The sequence below is a fragment of the Mus musculus genome, chromosome 1, assembly GCF_000001635.26.
Source record: "Mus musculus strain C57BL/6J chromosome 1, GRCm38.p6 C57BL/6J".
In the NCBI taxonomy this organism is placed as follows: domain Eukaryota; kingdom Metazoa; phylum Chordata; class Mammalia; order Rodentia; family Muridae; genus Mus; species Mus musculus.
The window spans coordinates 8,765,619-8,784,221 of record NC_000067.6 but is presented as its reverse complement, the minus strand read 5'-3'; the positions used below and the strand labels follow the sequence as shown (position 1 = coordinate 8,784,221).

Sequence of the window (18,603 nt, the reverse complement as noted above, 5' to 3'; positions counted from 1 at the left end):
CCTCAACAGAGGAATAAATACAGAAATTGTGGTACATTTACACAATGGAATAATACTCAGCTATTAAAAAAATGAATTTATGAAATTCTTGGGCAAATGGATGGACCTGGAGGGCATCATCCTGAGTGAGGTAACCCAAATACAAGAGACCTTACATGATATGTACTCACTGATAAGTGGATATTAGCACAAAAACTTAGAATACTAAGATACAAGATACAATTTGCAAAACACATGAAACTCAAGAAGAATGAAGACCAAAGTGTGGACACTTTGCTCCTTCTTAGAATTGGGAACAAAACACCCATGGAAGTAGTTACAGAGACAAAGATTGGTGCTGAGACGAAAAAACGGGCCATCTAGAGACTGCCATACCCTGGGATCCATCCCATAATCAGCCTCCAAACGCTGACACCATTGCATACACTAGCAAGATTTTGCTGAAAGGAGCCTGATATAGCTGTCTCCTGCGAGGCTATGCCGGGGCCTACCAAAAACAGAAACAGAAAACAAAACAAAGCAAAAACCAAAGTGTTTAAGCAAAAAGATGAGCTTATAATGAAGCTGTATTAGACTATAAAACATGCTTTTAAAAATATCTCTGTTCATTTATATAGTTTGCAAAACTCTCATCTTCGTCTTTTTATAGGTAGAGTTTATTTATTTTTTATTTTTGGTGCGTGTGTGCATGCAAATGCATGCATGAATATGTGCTCACAAGTAGAGGTTATGACATACTGGAAATTTAAGTAAATCCTAAGCATGTAGTTTTAGTTTTGAATTTTATGTCAGAGGCAGAAAATGACTTAATGCTCAGTGAGGAAAAAAAAAAAAAAAAAAAAAAAAGGAGGCGTGGAGACCAGATTTTCAGGACTGTTCTTTCCTATCTTTCTTTGGAGTAACTAGAATTGATTATATACATGGTAATATATATATATATGAATATGAAAGAGAGACAGAGAGACTATATATACCACAAACTATAATACAAATCTTAAAAGGTTAAATTCTATACTAAGAAAAATGTGTTACCTTTATATTTAAAGTATGATACAATAATTTCATTGTTTATCAGTGTAATACAGCATCTTTGATGCAGCCTGAGTCTCACTTTGGTCTCTCTGGCATGGTCTTCATTATCTAAAACTCCATATTCCTTGAAGTGGTTATCCAGTCTTTAGTGTCTCTGTGAATTCATGTGTGAGTGGCTGAGAGCATTGCTCTTAGCTCACAAGTATTATCCATCAGATTTTTCTGTAAATAGTTTTGAGAATTATAACTTGTGAATTGAGCAATTTTTCTTTCTTGCTCTTTTTATCTGAAGACGAAGACAGGTGTTTGCTTGCTACAAGATGGTAATCAAGAACCTTTTAAAGTCCGGTTACACCTTGCCAGAGACCTGTTGATGCTACAGGAGCAGGATGTGCTGTGTGTGTCTGGTGAGCCTTTCTATTCTGGTGTAAGTAGCTCTTCTGTTGACTTTTTTGCTTGTGCTTTTCGATGATGAAAATGCTTGTTTATAGAAAACTCTGAACATATTTTCTCTTATTCTTGGAACCAAGTCAATGATCCTGTGAATACTTCTTGTTCACACTGTCCAGTAAGCTATGCCCTTGTTTGAGAACACTGATTTATGCCACAAGACAACACAGTATAGAGAATTCTCACTTTATCTACTGAGTCCTGGCTGTCGTATAACAGTGAGTGATAGCTGCATTTTCTTATCATGAAAGAGTAAAGGTCTTATTAAGATAGTACACTTTCAGGAGTGGTATTGAAAGTGATGGTAGAAATTATCTCCCAATGTCTTTGAAGAAAGAGAACCAAATTCACTAAATTCAGTGTGAATTATTTTCCTCTGAGACTGTGTCTAAATGGATCTGTAGATATTCATGAGAGAATTATATAAGAATAGTTAAAAGAACACTTATTGTTCTAACAGATGTGTGATGGTCTACTGAATCTAGCCTCAGTGGGGGAAAAACAGAATCAAAAAACAAAATCTTGTTTTATAAAGCCAGTTGGAAAACATCTTAGTAGCATTTCACACTATGAAAGGCATCCTTAGATGAGATTTTATTTTATTAGATAAAACATTAGTTATAAACAGCGCAAGTTCTACAATCTACCATTCATTATATTCCATTACTGAAGACACCATATCAACCTCATTGAAATATATCCACTCAAGGAGGAAATCTATAGAAAGCAAGCAGCTTTCTATAGATTTCTTCTCAGCATGGAGATTTAATTTATGCTTTGCTGATAGACTTCCCCTGCAAAGTTATGATGGTGGTGAACAGTGCTGATTTAAAGTCATCATATCTTTTTTTACTAACACACTTTAGGAGTCACACAGGGTCTGAAATCAATAGTTCTTTGCTAGTTTAAAATAAGTAACATTTTACAAACTGTTAACTATTGTTTTTTTTTTTATAATCCACTTAAATAATCATAAATCATGGGCTCAATGTCAAGGCTAAACTGTTCTTGTGCTCTTGCTTACTAAGAGAGCAGTATTTGATTCCTTTCCTTTTGTTTTCTAGAGAAGATATATGATTCACTTAACTCTGGAATAAAAATATCTTAGGGGTGATAGATGATTGATATTTTAAATAAGTAAAATTTGATACTTTACTACTGAAATAATAGGATTGATGTGAAACTTGCCAATTAAAAGACCTCAAACACATGGATCTACTCTTTTTTTTGCATGTAAATTGCAATATAAACAAGGTACAGAACTCAGAATGAAGGAGAAGGAGAAATTTCACATAGCAATTCCAATAAAGGCAAAACAAAATGTGGGATAAAATTTATCTATAAGAAACAGTGTCAGCAAAATAAGAACAATGTTTTTGATACAGGTCTGTACTGAACACGGTCTACTAACTACAGCAAACATCTATTTAAAACTGAAATAAGTTGGTAATCACCATGAGCCTCACTTTGTCAAAACTCTCCTCTGGGTGTTCCAGCTGGGATAGCAATTCAGAATGTTGGCACAGAATATGCTATTTATAAAGGAGCAAGCAGAACTGATGCATTTGCAGGTCTTATGACTCTGTACAGAGAAAATTCTAGGAAGTCTACAACAGATGGAAAATGCAGAAAATTCCAAGACTTTGGGAAAAAAAAACCAACAGTATCTTAAGATAATTATCTTTCCAAAGCTAGCAACAAGCAATCACAAATGAAACTTAACAAACTATAATTCATTTAAAGATGAATTTGACATGTGTATAATATCTATCCTAAATAATGCAGAACCTGACAAATGAAAATAGTTGAAGTAAATAAGGTAGTAGAAGAAAACTAACAATGATTGACCTGAATTAAAGGTTACATGTCGTTCAGGTATATTCTCCCAAATACCACAAACCAGACTAAGCCACAATACCACTTCTATAATAGTCAAAATCCTTTGGTGGTTTAGTCCCTGGGAACTCTGGGAGTACTGCTTGGTTCATACTGTTGTTCCTCCTATGGGACTGCAAACTCCTTCAGCTCCTTTGGTCCTTTATCTAGCTCCTCCACTGGGGACCTTGTGCTCAGTCCAATGGTTGGCTAAGAGCATCCACTTCTATATTTGTCAGGCACTGGCAGAGCCTCTCAGGAGACAGCTGTATCAGGTTCCTGTCAGCAAGCACTTGTTGACATCCACAATAGTGTCTGGTTTTGGTGACTGTATATGGGATGGATTCAGTTGGGCAGTCCCTGGGTGGTTTTTCCTTTAGCCTCTGCTCCATACTTTGTCTCTATATCTCCTTCCATGGGTATTTTGTTCCCCCTTCTAAAAAGGACTGAAGTATTCATACATTGGTCTTCCTTCTTCTTGTGCTAAACCACCAACCAAAGAGTACACATGGAGGGATCCATGGCTCCAGCTGCATATGTAGCAGAGGATGGCCTTGTTGGACATCAATGGGAGGAGAGGCCCTTGGTCCTGAGAAGGCTGGATGCCTCAGTGTAGGGGAATGCCAAGAAAGGGAAGTGGGAGTGGGTGGGTTCATTAGCAGGGAGAAGGGGGATGGGATAGGGTGGTTTTGGAGGGGAAACCAGGAAGGGGGATAACATTTGAAATGTAAATAAAGAAAATATCTAACAAAAAAAGTAAGAGAAATAGTAGTTTGTTTCACAGAAGTTCTATTATTCCCTGCTAACATTTGTTTTAACTGAAACAGGGTAAGGAGTCATTTCCTATGGTTAGTAGTAGGTAGCTGAAATACATTGTCTCTTTTGTCCAATGTCTACATAAAGGATCCCTTTAATCCTCTCTACATTATCTACCTATAAATCAATAAACAGTTGAAGAATGCTAATTTAGGAGTTTCTGAAGAACAAATGACTCAATGATGGAGAGTTGGTGAAAGAGAGAGCTGTTAGGCCAATTAATTACAATAAACTTATTAATTACCTTACTTTATTCCACTAGAGTTCAATTAATATCTCACAAATTATAAAATACTCATGTATACCTATTGAAGGGAAAATAATAGTCAAAATCATCTAAACCAAAAGGGAAAGGTATATAATGCTTATACTTCTGGATTTCAAAATCAATGTAAAACAATATTCTTCTGCACTTGGACAAACAGAATTTCTAACAAAATTGACATCACAACAGTTATAAATGGTTTGAATGCAAAACCCCTTATGGCTCCTCTATTAAATTGCTGGGTTGTGAAACGTCTAAGATCTGAAGTTTAGCCCAAGGATGTTCATTGTGGTAGGCTTTAAGAAATACTTCCTGACTTTACTTCCTGTATTATTACTGCCTTTTGGTCTAGTGAGATGTCAGCAAGCTATGACATATATCTTTCACTTTTTCTCTGCTATTATGAACTGTACTCACAATTTATATAGCAAAATCAATCTTTCTGCTCTTAAGTTGTGTTGTCAGAGGTGTTGGCCAATCTTGGTTGTTAACCTGAGACACTAGGAGGGAATCTCAGTTAAATTGCTGACTCCATCAGATTGGCTCATGACCATTTCTGAGGGACATTTTCATAAGTATTAAGTAATATTGAAGAATCCAGTCTAATGTGAGAAGTACCATTCCTAGGTAGGTGGGCCTGGGATAGACAATAAAGGTTATTTGGGTATATATATATATATATACCCAATATATATATATATATGCATGTAACAAGAAGTAATGATATAAAGAGGTTATGAACTTAAAAGTAAGCAAGGAGGGGTATATGGAAAGTTTTGGAGGGAGGAAATGGAAAAGAAAGGAAAGAAAGAAATTATACTATAGTCACAAAAAGTAAAACAAATATTATTTTTTTAAAAAGGAGGAAAGATAAATATTTGCCTGGGAGCAAGCCTGTAAGCAATGTTCCTCCTAATTCTCTGCCTGCTGGTTCCTGCTTTGAGTTTATGCCTTGCTTTCCTTCTAATAAGTCAAATAAACTATTTCTTCAAATTGTTTTTGGCAAATGTTATATTATAACAGCAGAGATGCAAACTAGGGCATGAGTAATATTTTCATGGTGATGAAATAGTAACTAATGGGGTGTCCTTGTCAAGGTCAGTTGGAGCATAGTCACTCAACTCACTTAAGCCCCAGTCCACTGTTTGATGCCAGCAACATACTTTTATTTACCCTGGCTTTGTGACAGATTTACAGATCAGGAGGTATGCGGCATATTGTTTTTCAAAATTACTTTGGGCGACAGGTTCCTTAGCATTCTATACAAATTATAAAATGGATCTTTTTATTTGTACAAATAATGCCACTGCAATGTTTATTAGGAATTTGTTTACTGTGGATCAATTAGGGTTGTATGTTTTCTTCTTTTATTTCTTTTTGCATTATATGTTTGTTTTGGTGTATAAGCATTTGACTTTATTCTTAAATTGTTTATTGTTTTATTCTTTTTTTGTGTGACATTGTTAAGAAACTGTGATGTCAGTTTCCTTTTTGGAGTTTTATATTATCAGAAATCTGATATTAGTGTGTTGATTTTGTATCTTGTTACTTTGCTGAATTTACTAGTAGTTTTAATAGTTTTATATACTGATGAGGGTTTCCTAAAGAGAAGACAATGTCTGGAAAGACAGATAATTTACCTTTTAGTCCTTTCTCTGGTTGTATTTCACCACTTGCTTCTTTAATTTGGATTGTACTTCCATGAATACATTTAACAAATGTAGTAAGACTAGAATCCATGTTCTGTTACTGAACTTATGGAGAAAGTTTAGCCCTTCATCTTTTGAATATGATTTTATATGGATTTGTTATACATCTTTTTTTACTAGGTATTTTCTTCATTTATATTTCAAATGCTATCCCAAAAGTCCCCCATACCACCCCATGCCCCTACCCACCCACTCCCACTTCTTGGCCCTGTTGTTCCCTAGTGCTGAGGCATATAAAGTTTGCAAGACAAAGGGGCCTCTCTTACCAATGATGGCCTACTAGGCCATCTTCTGATATGTATGCAGCTAGAGACATGAGCTCCAGGGGGTACTGGTTAGTTCATACTGTTGTTCCACCTATAGGGTTGCAGACGCCTTTAGATCCTTGGGTACTTTCTCTTGCTCCTCCATTGGGGGCCCTGTGTTCCATCAAATAGCTGACTATGAGCATCCACTTCTGTGTTTGGCAGGCACCTGCATAGCCTCACAAGAGACAGCTCTATCAGGGTCCTTTCAGCAAAATCTTGCTAGTGTATGCAATGGTGTCAGCATTTGGAGGCTGATTATGGGATGGATCCCTGGATATGGCAGTCTCTAGATGGTCCATCCTTTTGTCTCAGCTCCAAATTTTGTCTCTGTAAATCGTTCCATGGGTGTTTTGTTCCCAATTCTAAGAAGGGGCAAAGTGTCGACATTTTGGTCTTCTTTCTTCTTGAGTTTCATGTGTTTTGCAAATTGTAACTTATATCTTAGGTATTCTATGTTTCTGGGCTAATATCCACTTATCAGTGAGTACATATCATTTGAGTTCTTTTGTGATTGGGTTACCTCATTCAGGATAATGCCCTCCAGGTCCAACCATTTGCCTAGGAATTTCATAAATTCATTCTTTTTAATAGCTGAGTAGTACTCCATTGTGTAAATGTACCACAATTTCTGTATCCATTCCTCTGTTGAGGGACATCTGGATTCTTTCCAGCTTCTGGCTATTATAAATAAGGCTGCTATGAACAGTGGAACATGTGTCCTTCTTACCAGTTGGAACATCTTCTGAATATATGCCCAGGAGAGGTATTGAGGGATCCTCTGGTAGTACTATGTCCAGTTTTCTGAGGAACCACCAGACTGATTTCCAGAGTGGTTGTACAAGCTTGCAATCCCACCACCAATGGAGGAATGTTCCTCGTTCTACATAGCCTCACCAGCATCTGCTGTCACTTGAATTTTTGATCTTAGCCATTCTGACTGGTATGAGGTGGAATCTCAGGGTTGTTTTGATTTGCATTTCCCTGATGATTAAGGATGCTGAACATTTTTTCAAGTGCTTCTTAGCCATTTTTCAAATGGGGTTATTTGATTTTCTGGAGTCCACCTTCTTGAGTTCTTTATATATATTGGATATTAGTCCCCTATCTGATTTAGGATTTGTAAAGATCCTTTTCCAATCTGTTGGTGGCCTTTTTGTCTTATTGACAGTGTCTTTTGTGCTCGCTTCGGCAGCACATATACTAAAATTGGGACAGTGTCTTTTGCCTTACAGAAGCTTTGCAATTTTATGAGGTCTCATTTGTCAATTCTTGATCTTACAGCACAAGCTATTGCTGTTCCATTCAGGAATTTTTCCCCTGTTCCCATATCTTCAAGGCTTTTCCCCACTTTCTCCTCTATAAGTTTCACTGTCTCTGGTTTTATGTGGAGTTCCTTGATCCACTTAGGTTTGACCTTAGTACAAGGAGATAAGAATGGATCAATCCACATTCTTCTACATAATAATCGCCAGTTGTGCTAGCAGCACTTGTTGAAAATGCTGTCTTTTTTCCACTGGATGGTTTTAGCTCCCATTTCAAAGATCAAGTAACCATAGGTGTCTGGGTTCATTTCTGGGTCTTCAATTCTATTCCATTGGTCTACTTGTCTGTCGCTATACCAGTACCATGCAGTTTTTATCACAATTGCTCTGTAGTACAGCTTTAGGTCAGGCATGGTGATTCCTGCCGCAGAACAGGTCTCTGGTCACAGGTGGGGAAGGAGTAGGTGGGAATTGACAGCAGACTCAACACAAGGGAGTGTGGATCTGAATGAAATTTGTCAAATTGAGCATCAAACTTTTTATCCCGAAAGAAATATGGAAGTTGGGTGATACACTGGTAAGGTACAAAGAGGTTACTGTATTCTTACACAAAGCAGAGGAATGCAAACATGGAAGAACTGGCAGGAACCAACTGAGGTAAAACTCAATGTTAACAACTGGGATCAAAAACAGCTCCACCTAAGGTCCACTTAATCTTAGAAGTCAGGTGCAAGGGCTTCATGCCCTTGCCATACTTCCCACTCTAGTCTATTGTATAGTCACCTACCCCCTAGGCCATTGTAAATATTTGTGTATGGGTGTAACTCAGCTACCTATAGTTCTAACTATCTACTCTGGTTCCTCTTTAGGTCACAAACTTCCTTCTTCCTAGATAATGGTAAACTTCTGTGTAGGGCAGTGAGTTAGCTATCCATGCCCAAGGTCAGATCAGGGACTGCCTAGAATCTAATTTAGCTATATGTCAAAATATCAATCCTTAGGAGCACTTGTAATAAAGCAATATTAAGGGAAAGCACACAGATCTGTTTACCAACTAAAGTAAGGACATTGGAGCATTCTTTATACAGGATGCTACGATTCCAGGAGACTAACTTTCCATGAACTTTTCACCTCGGGACAGCGCCCAGGTTTTCCTGGCCTTTCTTGCTTGTCACTACCGGAGTGGATGTAGCAGTTTCACCTGTTTTTTATTTTTTTGATGAAGTTCCAGAATGTCCCGCCTCGTGGTAGCTGCAGATCTCAGAACTCTAAAGATGAGTGGAAACACAATGATTACTAATAAAATAATGCCAATAATAATAGCAAGCCACATTATACATTGAACCCAATCGAAGGGATTCAATGTACTTAGGTCATTCTTTAAATCTCTGGCCAATTCATCAGTGTTCCAAGTATCCAAATGACTTCTGCTAATATCTGAGATTTCTTTTATCCTAGCCTTAATATTTGCTATACCCTGTCTCAATCTATTGCTAAATCTAACTTTTTTTAAAAAAAAAAAAAAAACCATTAACCTTTGTCTCCAGTTTATCTATAACAAAATAAGAGGTATGTAGTTGCTGAACTAAAGCTGTGGTAGATACTGCAAAAGAAGTTAAAATTGCAATTAAATCAGTAATTCCTATAATCAGAGCTATAACAAATCTCTTTTGGTCTCATAAGTTCATTTAACTTTTTCAAAGTTTGCAATCCTGAATTCTCAAACCAAGGATTATTTACTAACTCTACGGGCAGCAAAATGTAAGCAGGTCTTTATAATAACATCATAACAGCAGATTGCTTTTTAAAATTAGGATCTATACAATTAGTTGATTGACAAGAATTACAATGAATACGTAAAGACTTGCCAAGATTGGTGATCTTAACTCTATCAAAACTTCCCAATATTATAGCATACAGGTAAGGTACACAAGCATTCACAGCTGTAGGAGAGTTGGCCTGAATGGCCAAAATCATTGTCTCTGACGAAAACATCTTGTCCATTCTCTGTTCCAGTCCCTCCACCTCACGAGTCAGCTTTTTTTAGTTGTTTTTATTTTAAGTTGGCACCAGGTTGGTTCTCTTGCTGTAGTCTGTAGTGGAGATAGGAAGAATTTCTTTATTTTGCTTGCAAGTGTCTGCTCTCCCCGATTCCTTCTTCTCTGTGCGCTCAATACAGCTTTCCTGTCACCACTGTCAGGGCACTCAGGAACTCACAGGTCAGCCTGTCACAGGAATCATTCTGGAAGCTAGCATGCTCCTGCAGCATTCTGTGGAAAAAAACAAAAACATTCCCCCTCTTCCCCATTTTAAGTATCTGAACAGGATCATGCCATGTGCCAATAAATGGATCCTTTCTCTTTACCTAGGCATATGTAATGCCTGGTTGTAGAATATTATAAGGCACTCACTCAGCAATAGGATGTTAAAACTTTACATGATTCTACATTAATGTTCTTGTCGCCCAAATAAGCAGCTAATATTTGATTACCCTTGATTATAATTGATAACAATTGATCAAAACTTTCTCTACTTTCCACAAAGCTTTTTTTGTTTCTCACCAGTTAATTTGAATCTCACTTGATAGCACCTAACAAAGGCTTAAGTTCTCCTGTGGTGAGTTTAAGGTGTGGTCTTAGCCAATTAACATCTCTTAGAAGCTTTTGAAAATTATTTGTAATAAGCAAATCATCATTTTTTAAAATTTTCTTGTACCACAATTTTTCCATAACTAAAACCCTAAATATTAAAAAGATATTGTATCTGAATCTTTTTTGGAGCAACAATTACTCCCAAAACTTTAAAGCTCATTGTGTGAAAGCAAACATTTGAAGTAAACTTCCCTTTAGAGGCATTGTCTAATAAAATGCTTTCCACTTAGGAAACAATATACACTGAAAGGTTCAAACTCTTAGCTTCTTATATTGAAGCAGAGATAATAAAAATGTTTCTTACATAATGTAAAACCATCTTAGCCATACCTAGAGGCAAAATTTTCCAGTGATCACCAGTTCACTAGAAGCAAAACTCTTTACAATTTTCCGGATGCAAAGGAAAAAACAAACTCTTAAATCTATAATAACTTTATATGAAGTAGGCAAGCTATCTTATAATGCCTTATATAAGTTCTACAGCCTGATTGATCTTTTATACATTTTGAATTTAAACTTTATTATGAACAACACCTGGGTAGATCTGAAAAAAAAAATGCTGTTTAGCTAAAAAGAAATCCCCCTGAAGACAGGGAGGGGTGAAGTTTCAAGAACTTCCTTAGGCACGGTTTTGCAAAACACAAGAAACATTGCACGAGCTTCCCTGAGGCTGCTCTGGTCTTTGTATTAGCTCAAATGTATATATTTTTTAATCTGAGCATTTTGGCCCTCCTGCAATGAGGACAGATTCTAGGAAAACAATTTGACTGTCTGTCTATACTTCTAATTTTGGACAGACTTTCTTAAGACGACTTATAGTTAAAACGTTCTTTATAACTTTAGTGCTGTGAAAAAATTGCTTGTACTGTAGTCTCCTGCCAGGCAGCAACCATAGCCAAGACTGATTGTCTGAAGGTCTAATTTATGTACAAAAACAAACATATCTAGATAAGTCTGCCTTGCTTTGTATGGCCGGATGGCTGAAATGAGCTAGAAACATCACTTTCACATTACGAAGTTTGATTGTCAATTTGTATATGAATGTATGACAGTGCAAAATTCAATGCTTTATTAAAGAGACATTGTTCTGAATCATATCTCTTATAAGTCTAGTTTCTAGGATAAGAATTACATAAAATATTTTCTCAATTAGAAGTATCCCTAGAGGCCTAGTTTTCTAGGCTGCTTTATGCCACCTGTTGGACTCCAACCCTGAGTTATCAATATAAAGCTACTTTTTTCTTACGAATGTTACACCCTTTTAATCATACCCAAGAACTTATAAGCTAATCCTCTAAGTCCAGTCAAAAACCAAATGAAGTGGCTACAGGAATCTTATAAATTCATACCAAAGAATTTTACTTTTCCTAGCTATAATTTCAAGATAAAAACACTTTGTCAGTTGCTAAACACAATAATCACGATTGCAGAGAATTTTCTAGGAAAAAAAACTATCAGCTTATTTGCCTTAGAACTAAGAGGTTGCAGACTCCTTTTTAAAAAAAAAAACAAAAAACAAAAACAAAACAGTTTTTCAGCAGGGCCTCTCCTGCTGTGCTTGATTTTTGGCTAAAATGAGGGGCCTCTCTCAGCCTCCATTGTGTAAACCGAGAGTGAATCAGCAGGTAAAGTTTTAACCATTTATTTTTCCTTTTCTTTTCAACATGAAACATAAAACAGTCAGTCATTCAGACAACGAAACAATCATTCAGACAATGAAACAAAAACATACATGAATTGACACGTGGACAGATTGGTGTACCAAACATAGACAATCCAAAGAAGGTTGAGAATTTCTCCTGTAGGGGCCAGAGAGAATAAAACAGGGCATCCTCCGATTTCTCTCTGTCTCTGGGAGTGTTCTAAAATCCATTTCCCTCTATCCCTTCCTTTCCTTTCCTGCTTGTAAGAGGCAGCTTGTCAAACCAGGATTTAAACCCAAAATTTTCTAACAGCTTCTGGCAAGCATCCAAAACTTCTAATTTATTTAATCTGAGGGCAATTTTTTGAGAAAACACACAATCTCTATCCACTAAATGTTTGAAATAGCCTAAAAGTTTACCATGCTGAATCTTTTTTGAAGCCATCATCAGCCCACTTAGTCAAATATTTTACAGCCATTGCAAAACTCTCTACTTTCTGCAACCAACAAAAACACCATCGACAAAATGAATTATATATGTTTCAGGAAATGATTTCCTAACTTCCAATAAAACCTAATCTACAATTTTTTTGGCACAATGTAGGATTGGGGAGTTGTAAATAAGGTAATAGTAAGAATTGAGCTATATTTCGACCTTTATGAAGTCTCTTTTTAATGCTTTAACCATAACTTTTAATTTTACCTAAAGTATCAGAATCCACAACTTAAAGTTTTTCTTATAACTGGGGCTGTGTCCTATAATGAGGTCCACAGTTCCTGAACGGGGCTAAGAGACTGCCCTTTTGTTTTTTGTCTTACCTGCTTCTTTAGTGAGCAGAGTCCCATCTTTACGGGACTTTTATTTGCAATCATTCTACAGTGCTTTCCATTACCACAACACGGGTAGGGACCCGAAGGAATGCTCTTCTTGTCTCCCAAGAAATTTTTACAATCCTTTCTCGGGTGCCCCAGTTTTTTACAACCAAAATATGTAATTCCATAAGTATTTCTGACATAGGCGCCGAATTACTCCCCTTTCATTACTGTGGTGTAAGCTATCCCCTGAATTACCACCAGTGAGGCAACAACACATATTTTAATATAATCTTGTAGGGAACCTGTCTTACCGATTGGTCTGATCAGGTCTTGGCACAAGGAGTTCACGTTTTCCCAAGCCAATTGTTTTATTAATATATCAGCCCCTCCGAAGGAGGAAGCATTCCACCTGCTCACTTCCAATCCTCCAATGTCAAGTTTCCCTCCTCTGGAAACCAGGGACTTATTTTTTGCACGAAATCATAAAATTCTTGTAAGGATTTATCTGAGACATTTAGGCCTCTGCCAGACAACATGTGCTTAAAGACTGACAGAAACAGTCTTTTTCCTTTAGATTCTGATTGCCTCATGATAAAACTTACTTGTCCCTAACTGATCTATTTACCAGCCCGTCTGCAGCAAGGTTACAACAAGTTCCTATCCTTGCCTGAGAAAATAAAAAAGAGAAAGAAAAAGGAAAAAGAAATAAAGACTAACTTGCCCCGGTGTCCCTATATGGGCGACAATTTGCCTCAGACCCTCTTGGTCCCTTGTCTACATGGAACAGGTCTCTGGCACAAGTGGGCAAAGAGTCGGTGGGATTTGACAGATAGACTCAACACAAGGGAGTATGGATCTGAATGTAATTTGTCAAATCGAGCATCAAACTTTTTTTTTCCAGAAGAAAATAGGGAAGTTGGGTGACACACTGGTAAGGTACAAAGAGGTTACTGGATTCTTACACAAAACAGAGGAATGCAAACACGGAAGAACTGGCAGGAACCAACTGGGGTAAAACTCAATGTTAACAACTGGGATCAAAAACAGCTCCACCTAAGGTCCACTTAAACTTAGAAGCCGGGGGCAAGGGCTTCATGCCCTTGCCATAGTTCCTATTCTAGTCTATTGTATAGTCCACCTTCCCCCTAGGCCATTGTAAATATTTGTGTGTGGGTGTAACTCACAACCTATAGTTCTAAGTATCTACTCTGGGTCCTATTTAGGTCACAAACTTCCTTCTTCCTAGATAATGGTAAATTTCTGTGTAGGTTCATGACTTAGCTATCCATGTCCAATGTCGGATCACGGACTGCCTAAAATCTAACTTAGCTATATGTCAAAATATCAATCCTTAGGAGTACTTGTAATACAGCAATATTAAGGGAAAGCACACAGATCCGTTTACCAACTAAAGCAAGGACATTGGAGCATTCTTTATAAAGGATGCCACTATTCCAGGAGACTAAGTTTCTGTGAACTTTTCACCTCTAGACAGCACCCAGATTTTCGGGGCCTGTCTTGCTTGTCACTACTGGAGTGGATGTAGCAGATTCCACCAGAGGTTCTTTTATCATTGAGAAGAGTTTTTGCTATCCTAGGTTTTTTATTTTTTTAGATGAATTTGCAAATTGCCTTTTCTACTTCTTTGAAGAATTAGGTTGAAATTTTGATGGAGATTGCATTGAATCTGTAGAATGCTTTTAGGAAGTAGCCATTTTTTTCTATATTGATCCTGCCAATACATGAGCATGGGAGATCATTCTATCTTCTGAAATCTTCGATTTCTTTCTTCAGAGACTTGAAGTTCTTATCATACAGATATTTCATTTCCTTAGTTGAGTCAAACCAAGGTATTTTACATTATTTGTGACTATTGTGAAGGATGTCGTTTCCCTAATTTCTTTCTCAGCCAGTTTATCCTTTGTGAGAAAGGCGATTGACTTGTTTGAGTTAATTTTATATCCAGCTACTTCACTGAAGCTGTTTATCAGGTTTAGGAGTTCTCTGGTGGAATTTTTAGGGTCACTTATGTATACTATCATATCATCTGCAAATAGTGATATTTTGACTCCTTCTTTTCCATTTGTATCCCCTTTATCTCCTGTTGTTGAATTGCTCTGGTTAGGACTTCAAGTACTTATTTGATTATGTAGGGAGAAAGTAGGCAGCCTTGTCTAGTCCCTGATTTTAGTGGGATTGCTTCCAGCTTCTTACAATTTACTTTGATGTTGGCTACTGGTTTGCTGTAGATAGCTTTTAGCATGTTTAAGTATGGGCCTTGAATTCCTGATCTTTCCAAGACTTTTATCATGAATGAGTGTTGGATTTTGTCAAATGCTTTCTCAGCATCTAACAAGATGATTGTATGGTTTTTGTCTTTGAGTTTGTTTATATAGTGGATTATGGTTACATTGATGGATTTTCATATATTAAACCATCCCTGCATCCCTGGAATGAAACCTACTTGGTCAGGAAGGATGATTGTTTTGATGTGTTCTTGGATTCAGTTAGCGAGAATTTAATTGAGTATTTTTGCATTGATATTTATAAGGGAAATTGGTCTGACGTTGGGAAATTGCTCTCTATCTTTGTTGGGTCTTTATGTGGTATAGGTATCAGAGTAATTGTTGCTTCATATAATGAACTGGGTAGAGTACCTTCTGATTCTATTTTGTGGAATAGTTTGAGAAGAACTGGAATTAGATCTTCTAGGAAGGTCTGATAGAATTCTGCACTAAACCTATCTGGTCCTGGGCTTGGTTGGGAGACTATTAATGACTGCTTCTATTTCTTTAGGGGATATAGGAGTGTTTAGGTCATTTATCTGATCCTGATGTAACTTCGGTACCTGGTATCTCTCTAGAAATTAGTCCATTTCATCCAGGTTTTCCATTTCTGTTGAGAATAGCCTTTTGTAGAAGGATCTGATGGTGTTTTGGATTTCTTCAGGATCTGTTGTTTATGTCTCCCTTTTCATATCTGACTTTGTTAATAAGGATGCTGTTCCTGTGCCCTCTAGTGAGTCTGGCTAAGCGTTTATCTATCTTGTTGATTTTCTCAAAGAACCAGCTCCTCCTTTGGTTGATTCTTTGAATAGTTCTTGTTTCCACTTGGTTGATTTCACCCCTGAGATTGATTATTTCCTGCCATCTACTCCTCTTGGGTGAATTTGCTTCCTTTTTTTCTAGAGCTTTTAGGTTTGTTGTCAAGCTGCTAGTGTGTGCTCTCTCTAGTTTCTTTTTGGAGGCACTCAGAGCTATGAGTTTTTCTCTTAGAAATGCTTTCACTGTGTCCCATAAGTTTGAGTATGTTGTGGCTTCATTTTCATTATACTCTAGAAAGTCTTTAATTTCTTTCTTTATTCCTGCCTTGACCAAGGTATCTTTGAGGAGAGTGTTGTTCAGTTTCCATGTTAATGTTGGCTTTCTATTATTTATGTTGTTATTGAAGATCAGCCTTAGTCCATGATTATCTGATAGGATGCATGGCAAAATTTCCATATTTTTGTATCTGTTGAGGCCTGTTTTGTGACCAATTATATGGTCAATTTTGGAGAAGGTACCATGAGGTGCTGAGAAGAAGGTATATCCTTTTGTTTTAGGATAAAATGTTCCATAGTCCATTTGTTTCATAACTTCTGTTAGTTTTACTGTGTCCCTGTTTAGTTTCTGTTTCCACGATCTGTCCATTGATGAGAGTGGGTTGTTGAAGTCTCCCACTATTATTGTGTGAGGTGCAATGTGTGCTTTGAGCTTTACCAAAGATTCTTAAAAAATGTGGCTACCTTGCATTTGGAACATAGATATTCAGAATTGTGAGTTCATATTTGTAGATTTTACCTTTGATGGGTATGAAGTGCCCCTCCTTGTCTTTTTTGATAACTTTGGGTTGGAAGTCGATTTTATTCGATATTAGAATGGCTACTCCAGCTTGTTTCTTCAGACTGTTTTCTTGGAACCCTGTTTTCCAGCCTCTCACTCTGAGGTAATGTCTGTCTTTTTCCCTGAGGTGGGTTTCCTGGAAGCAGCAAAATGTTGGGTCCTGTTTGTGCAGCCAGTCTGTTAATCTATGTCTTTTTATTGGGGAATTGAGTCCATTGATATTAAGAGATATTAAGGCAATCTAATTGTTGCTTCCTATTATTTTTGTTGTTAGAGTTGGCATTCTGTTCTTGTCGTGGCTTCTTTAAGGTCTGTTGAAGGATTACTTTCTTGCTTTTTCTATGGCGTAGTTTCTGTCCTTGTATTGTTTTTTTCTGTTATTATTCTATGAAGGGCTGGATTCGTGGGAAGATATTGTGTGAATTTGGTTTTGTCATGGAATACTTTGGTTTCTCCATCTATGGTAATTGAGAGTTTGGCTAGGTATAGTAGCCTGGTCTGGCATTTATGTTTTCTTAGTGTCTGTGTAACATCTGTCCAGGATCTTCTGGCTTTCATTGTCTCTGGTGAGAAGTCTGGGGTAATTCTAATAGGCCTGCCTTTATATGTTACTTGACCCTTTTCCCTTTCTGCTTTTAACATTCTATATTTATTTAGTGCATTTGTTGTTCTGATTATTATGTGTCGGGAGGAATTTCTTTTCTGGTCCAGTCTATTTGGAGTTCTGTAGGCTTCTTGTATGTTCACGGGTATCTCTTTCTTTAGGTTAGGGAAGTTTTTTTCTGTAATTTTGTTGAAGATATTTACTGGCCCTTTAAGTTGAAAATCTTCATTCTCATCTACTCCTATTATCTGTAGGTTTGGTCTTCTCATTGTGTCCTGGATTTCCTGGATGTTTTGAGTTAGGATCTTTCTGCATTTTGCATTTTCTTTGATGTTGTGCCCATGTTTTCTATGGAATCTTCTACACCTGAGATGAGTATCAGGTATCAGGGAAGAGTCTTAATTAAGAGAGGGATACACTTCTTGTATTACTGACTTGTTGGTCTCAGAAATTGTTAAATTTTAATATGAGTAACTTTGAGGATTTTTCACATGCTTTTCTGCATTGGTTAAAAGGACCAAATGCTGTCTCCACTTTGCTCCTATTCACCAATCATTATCTGAATGAACCTTCTGTAAATGTCTTCCGTATATCATTCTATTTCATGAGTTTGTTCCTGTAAAAGGCAAACTTACACAAGAAAAATTGAAATCTTACTTTCAACTGCTAGGTATTCAGTCTCTGGGAGAACTCTGTCTTGTTTTAAAGCCCTTGGTGATCTATGGCCCTCATGTAACCTAAATAGAAGAACAAATATTTGGATTTAATCTTTCATAGTAGTCTTTATTGTATTGTCACGGTGTATTGCAAAAGTGCTCTCCCTACAGTCAAAAATTCAATAAACACTTTGTTAGAACAATTTGATAGTAAAAGGCTAAGAATGACAATGTTAAACTTTAGAGACTAATGAATCTCACATTGGACTATTACAAGTCTAATTTTGGTTCTGTTTGCTCAGTAGTGATATGGTTGGAAGAGTTTAAAGAATAAGGTAGGTTTGGTGTCAGACACTCATTATCTTATCTGTCATCTACATTTTAAATTAACTTTAATGCACTCCTCAAAGAAGAACTATAGTATAACAAAAAGTTCAGAAAGCTATAGTGTTTCTAAACTCAGTGTTGCATTCTCATATTACTGCCATACTTTTCAGGAGCCCCTTTACCCTCCCAAATGGCTTCACATTAACCTGCATCAGACACTTAACCCTGTTCAGAATCTTTTGCCTGGCTATTTATTTATTATTCACTTTGGAAGTCCTTGACGAGCACATAGAATGGAAGATAAGGTCA

General features: G+C 36.9%; 1 protein-coding gene across 11 annotated transcripts in view; it reads left to right on the top strand.

The window, feature by feature from the left end:
* The window catches only part of Sntg1 (syntrophin, gamma 1), a 941,919-nt gene that overhangs the window by 517,436 nt on the left and 405,880 nt on the right, over positions 1-18,603 (top strand). For 9 of the 11 annotated variants that reach the window (XR_001778003.2, XM_017312321.2, XM_006495572.3 and 6 more), the window contains one exon: positions 1,325-1,459. The exons of 1 other annotated variant lie outside the window; for it this stretch is intronic. Coding sequence is in view for 8 of the 10 variants with exons in the window: in XM_017312321.2 (XP_017167810.1) it covers positions 1,325-1,459 (135 nt within the window). In the remaining 2 variants the exon portion in view is untranslated. Of the gene's footprint in view, positions 1-1,324; positions 1,460-18,603 lie in introns of those variants that run through there. One more of the 11 variants, XM_030242990.1, reaches the window with a different exon arrangement.